This window comes from Solea senegalensis, linkage group LG16 (assembly GCF_019176455.1).
Source record: "Solea senegalensis isolate Sse05_10M linkage group LG16, IFAPA_SoseM_1, whole genome shotgun sequence".
Classification (NCBI taxonomy): Eukaryota; Metazoa; Chordata; class Actinopteri; order Pleuronectiformes; family Soleidae; genus Solea; species Solea senegalensis.
Window position 1 is genome coordinate 8686260 of NC_058036.1, and position 6518 is coordinate 8692777.

The 6518-nt window shown below is 38.3% G+C and overlaps 1 gene segment (V, D, J or C); it reads left to right on the forward strand.

Moving 5' to 3' along the window:
* The first annotated feature begins 664 nt into the window (after nt 1-664).
* LOC122782480 lies at nt 665-5010 on the forward strand. The segment is given in 3 exon segments: nt 665-909; nt 1016-1249; nt 4740-5010. Coding segments are annotated over 3 exon segments (357 nt in total).
* The last annotated feature ends 1508 nt before the right edge of the window (nt 5011-6518 follow it).

A 6518-nucleotide genomic window follows, 5' to 3' on the forward strand; every position in this document is an offset into this window, starting at 1 on the left:
ATGAGACCTCAAACAGACTCCTCCCAGCTGAAAGTTCAGTGAGGCTTTGATCTCAATGAACTTATAGTGGGTTTTTAATGACTTCCTCTTCCTCTTTAAAGGTGACCTGAGTACAGAAATCAACTAAATCTCCATCACTAAGTCACTGTGATATGACATATGATTTTGGGGAATTCCTTTTTATTTTGAGGAAGACATGATCTGCATTCTTCTATGTTTTCTGACAGGTAAATGTCTTCTTTGGGAATTCTTTATAGAAAAACAATAGTTTCCTTCATGATTTATCACAATGTAAATGTTCTTTAAATACTTTTCTTTTCTTCTAGGAGTCTGTCTGGGTCTTGAGGTCCGTCAGTCTCACTCCGAGATTTTTGCAAAACCTGGAGATAAAGTGCAGATCTTCTGCAGCCATGATAAAACTGACTACATGCAGATGTTCTGGTACCAGTGCTCACCAGGAGACACAGCTATGAAACTGATTGGATATTTGTATGTGAAAGATGCGAAAATGGAGACAGCATTTAATAATACCTTTGAAATCTTTGGAGATTTAAGTGGAGATAAAGCAAAGAATGGCTCTCTTACATTCAAAATAACTGGATCTGAGCACAGTGCAGTTTATTTCTGTGCAGCCAGCTATGCACAGTGACTCTAAATTCTTTTTCCTTTAAACAAAAACCAACTCTTATCACAATTTATGGTTTTATATTAGACCTCAAACAGACTCCTCCCAGCTGCATTTGCAACGGAGCCTTCATCTCTGCCAAGTTGAATCACTTCCTCTTTAATTACATGTTGAGTACAGACATCAACTAAATCTTCATCACTATTTAACAGTCCCTGTGATATGAGATGCAAAATCTTCTGTAGAAGACATGATCTGCTTTCTTCTCCTCTGCTGTGTGGCAGGTAAAATATTTTCTCAAGGAATTAGCTCATGTGTAGCAAAATATTAGTTTCCTTCATGATCTTTCACAATATAATTGCTCTTTTCAACACTTTTCTTTTCACCCAGGAGTCTGTCTGGGTCTTGAGGTCCGTCAGTCTCACTCTGACATTTTCACAAAACCAGGAGATCAAGTGCAGATCTTCTGCAGCCATGATAAAACTGACTACACACTGATGCTGTGGTACCAGCGCTCACCAGGAGACACAACCATGAAACTGATTGGATATTTGAATTATGAAATTGCTACCAAAGAAGAGCCATATAAGGAACATTTCAATATCACAGGAGATTTAAGTGGAGATAAAGCAAAGAATGGCTCTCTTACAGTCCAAATAACTGGACCTGAGCACAGTGCAGTTTATTACTGTGCAGCCAGTGATGCACAGTGACTCTAGCTTCTTTCTCCTTTAAACAAAAACCAACTCTTACCACAATTTATGGTTTTAAATGAGACCTCAAACAGACTCCTCCCAGCTGAAAGTTCAGTGAGGCTTTGATCTCAATGAACTTATAGTGGGGTTTTTAATGACTTCCTCTTCCTCTTTAAAGGTGACCTGAGTACAGAAATCAACTAAATCTCCATCACTAAGTCACTGTGATATGACATATGATTTTGGGGAATTCCTTTTTATTTTGAGGAAGACATGATCTGCATTCTTCTATGTTATCTGACAGGTAAATGTCTTCTTTGGGAATTTTCTTATGGAAAAATATTAGTTTCCTTCATGAATTATCACAATGTAAATGTTCTTTAAATACTTTTCTTTTCTTCTAGGAGTCTGTCTGGGTCTTGAGGTCCGTCAGTCTCACTCGGAGATTTTTGCAAAACCTGGAGATAAAGTGCAGATCTTCTGCAGCCAAACTGACTACAGACTGATGCTCTGGTACTAGCGCTCATCAGGAAACACAGCTATGAAACTGATTGGATATTTAAATTGGAAAGATGAGAAAATGGAGAAAGCATTTAATAATACCTTTAGAATCTTTGGAGATTTGGGTGGAGATAAAGCAAAGAATGGCTCTCTTACAGTCAAAATAACTGGACCTGAGCACAGCGCAGTTTATTACTGTGCAGCAAGCTATGCACAGTGACTTTAGCTTCTTTCTCCTTTCAACAAAAACCAACTCTTATCACAATTTATGGTTTTATATTAGACCTCAAACAAACTCCTCCCAGCTGCATTTGCAATGGATTCTTCATCTCTGCCAAGTTGAATCACTTCCTCTTTAATTACATGTTGAGTACAGACATCAACTAAATCTTCATCACTATCTAACAGTCCCTGTGATATGAGATGCAAAATCTTGTGTGAAAGTCATGATCTGCTTTCTTCTCCTCTGTTGTGTAGCAGGTAATATATTTTCTTAAGGAATTAACTCATGTGTAATGAAATATTCTTGATGATTTATCACAATTTAACAGGTCTTTTAATACTTTTCTTTTCTTGCAGGAGTCTGTCTGAGTCTTGAGGTCCATCAGTCTCACTCCGAGATTTTTGCAAAACCAGGAGATAAAGTACAGATCTTCTGCAGCCATGATAAAACTGATTACAGGCAGATGCTCTGGTACCAGCGCTCACCAGGAGACACAACTATGAAACTGATTGGATATTTGGATTATGGAGCAGCTACAAAAGAAGAGCCATATAAGGAACATTTCAATATCACAGGAGATTTAAGTGGAGATAAAGCAAAGAATGGCTCTCTTACAGTCCAAATAGCTGGACCTGAGCACAGTGCAGTTTATTACTGTGCAGCCAGCTATGCACAGTGACTCTAGCTTCTTTCTCCGTTATACAAAAACCAACTCTTATCACAATTTATGGTTTTATATTAGACCTCAAACAGACTCCTCCCAGCTGCATTTGCAATGGAGCCTTCATCTCTGCCAAGTTCAATCACTTCCTCTTTAAACACATGTTGAGTACAGACATCAACTAAATCTTCATCACTATCTAACAGTCACTGTGATATGAGATGCAAAATCTTCTATAGAAGACATGATCTGCTTTCTTCTCCTCTGCTGTGTGGCAGGTAAAATATTTTCTCAAGGAGTTAGCTCATGTGTAGCAAAATATTAGTTTCCTTCATGATCTTTCACAATATAATTGCTCTTTTAAACACTTTTCTTTTCACACAGGAGTCTGTCTGGGTCTTGAGGTCCGTCAGTCTCACTCTGACATTTTCACTAAACCTGGAGAAATAGTGCAGATCTTCTGCAGCCATGATAAAACTGACTACAGGCAGCTGCTCTGGTACCGGCGCTCACCAGGAGACACAGCTATGAAACTAATTGGATATTTGTATTGGAAAGATGAGAAAATGGAGAAAGCATTTAATACTACGTTTAGAATCTTTGGAGATTTGGGTGGAGATAAAGCAAAGAATGGCTCTCTTACAGTCCAAATAACTGAACCTGAGCACAGTGCAGTTTATTACTGTGCAGCCAGCTATGCACAGTGACTCTAGCTTCTTTCTCCTTTAAACAAAAACCAACTCTTATCACAATTTATGGTTTTAAATGAGACCTCAAACAGACTCCTCCCAGCTGCATTTGCAATGGAGCCTTCATCTCTGCCAAGTTCAATCACTTCTTGAAATGAAAGTTGAGTGCAAACATCAGCTTCATCTCCGTCACAGATGGTCACAGTGATATGAGATGCAAAATTTTGTCAGATGTAGTTCTGAGAAATTCCTTCACTCTGTGGAAGTCATGATCTGCCATCTTCTCCTCTGTTGTCTGGCAGGTAAAATGATTTATCAAGGAATTAACTCATGTGTAGTGAAATATTCCTTGAAGATGTATGACAATATAATTGCCCTTTTCAATACTTTTCTTTTCACACAGGAGTCTGTCTGGGTCTTGAGGTCCGTCAGTCTCACTCTGACATTTTCACTAAACCTGGAGAAATAGTGCAGATCTTCTGCAGCCATGATAAAACTGACTACAGGCAGCTGCTCTGGTACCGGCGCTCACCAGGAGACACAGCTATGAAACTAATTGGATATTTGTATTGGAAAGATGAGAAAATGGAGAAAGCATTTAATACTACGTTTAGAATCTTTGGAGATTTGGGTGGAGATAAAGCAAAGAATGGCTCTCTTACAGTCCATATAACTGGACCTGAGCGCAGTGCAGTTTATTACTGTGCAGCCAGTGATGCACAGTGACTCTACCTTCTTTCTTCGTTATACAAAAACCAACTCTTATCTCAATTTATGGTTTTAAATGAGACCTCAAACAGACTCCTCCCAGCTGAAAGTTCAGTGAGGCTTTGATCTCAATGAACTTATAGTGGGTTTTTAATGACTTCCTCTTCCTCTTTAAAGGTGACCTGAGTACAGAAATCAACTAAATCTCCATCACTAAGTCACTGTGATATGACATATAATTTTTGGGAATTCCTTTTTATTTTGAGGAAGACATGATCTGCATTCTTCTATGTTTTCTGACAGGTAAATGTCTTCTTTGGGAATTTTCTCATAGAGAAATATTATTTTCCTTCATGATTTATCGCAATGCAAATGTTCTTTAAATACTTTTCTTTTCTTCTAGGAGTCTGTCTGGGTCTTGAGGTCCGTCAGTCTCACTCCGAGATTTTCGCGAAACCTGAAGATAAAGTGCAGATTTTCTGCAGCCATGATAAAACTGACTACAGACTGATGCTCTGGTACCAGCGCTCACCAGGAAACACAGCTATGAAACTGATTGGATATTTAAATTGGAAAGATGAGAAAATGGAGAAAGCATTTAATAATACCTTTGAAATCTTTGGAGATTTAAGTGGAAATAAAGCAAAGAATGGCTCTCTTACAGTCCAAATAACTGGACCTGAGCACAGCGCAGTTTATTACTGTGCAGCGAGCTATGCACAGTGACTCTAGCTTCTTTCTCCTTTAAACAAAAAACAACTCTTATCACAATGTATGGTTTTAAATGGGACCTCAAACAGACTCCTCCCAGCTGCATTTACAATGGAGCCTTCATCTCTGCCAAGTTGAACCACTTCCTCTTTAAATGCATCTAACAGTCCCTGTGATATGAGATGCAAAATCTTTTGTGGAAGACATGATCTGCTTTCTTCTCCTCTTTTGTCTGACAGGTAAAATATTATAAGGAATTAACTCATGTTTAGCAAAATATTAGTTTCCTTCATGATCTATCACAATATAATTGCTCTTTTCAACACTTTTCTTTTCACACAGGAGTCTGTCTGGGTCTTGAGGTCCGTCAGTCTCACTCTGACATTTTCACTAAACCAGGAGATAAAGTGCAGATCTTCTGCAGCCATGATAAAACTGACTACACACAGATGTTCTGGTACCAGCGCTCACCAGGAGACACAACTATGAAACTGATTGGATATTTAAATTATGGAACTGCTACAAAAGAAGAGCCATATAAGGAACATTTCAATATCACAGGAGATTTAAGTGGAGATAAAGAAAAGAATGGCTCTCTTACAGTCCAAATAACTGGACCTGAGCACAGTGCAGTTTATTACTGTGCAGCCAGCTATGCACAGTGACTCTAAATTCTTTCTCTGTTATACAAAAACCAACTCTTATCACAATTTACGGTTTTATATTAGACTTCAAACAGACTCCTTCCAGCTGCATTTTCATTGAAGCTTTCATCTTTGCCAGCTTATGTACAGAGATAGTGGGGGGTTTAATCACTTCCTCTTCCTCGAAAGGCATAAACTTCATCTCCATCACTAATAGCCAGAGTGCTATACACTTTGACATATGTAGACAGATATAATATCATTCCTATATTTTGTAGAATCTGCTTTCTTCTATGTTTTCTAAAGTGAATACACTGTAAGTGGAAGTACAGCAAAGAATGGTTCTCCGTTTATTCTGAGCATTGTGCCCTGTACTACTATGCAGCTGGATTTGCACTCTGAGGCGTATCTCTCTGAACACTCAGACTAATCGTCTTTATATCAACTGTGGTTTTCAGTCAGGTCTTGGAAACGCCCTCATCAGGCAGCTGCAGTCAGCAGCTCAGTCACCTTAGTTTCACAGTGTTTCCTTGCGTCTGTGCTGGGTTTGTCATTTTTCTCATATTCATATTCAAGACAATGCTCTTAATATCCTCAAGGGACAGCATAAAATAGTACATTTTAAATTAAATATATAAATTAATATACATTTTGATGGAGACAAAACTATGAATAGTTCACTTTCCACAATCAAGCTAAGAGAACTTGAATATACCACAACCTACTGAGTACACCGCAGCACAGCACCACCTCTATTCAGAAAAGGGGGCTTAATAGTTTTCAAAAGGCCTTTGTTGTTTTTGCCATCTCACCATCTTTGTTATTTACTCCAGATTACTGCCATAAACATCTCATTTTAATAAACATAAATCATTTTGTACATTGCACATTCAGATTAAGGATGGCGTCTAGATTGAGGATACAGGAGGCAGAACACTCAATCACTTGCTGTGAATTATAACATTTGACTTCTGCTGTGTGCTCACTTGCAGATATTTGCATTCTCACATACAATCTCTCCAGTCAACTTTGACTCAGTTTTACTGTCAATGTGAGGTCCA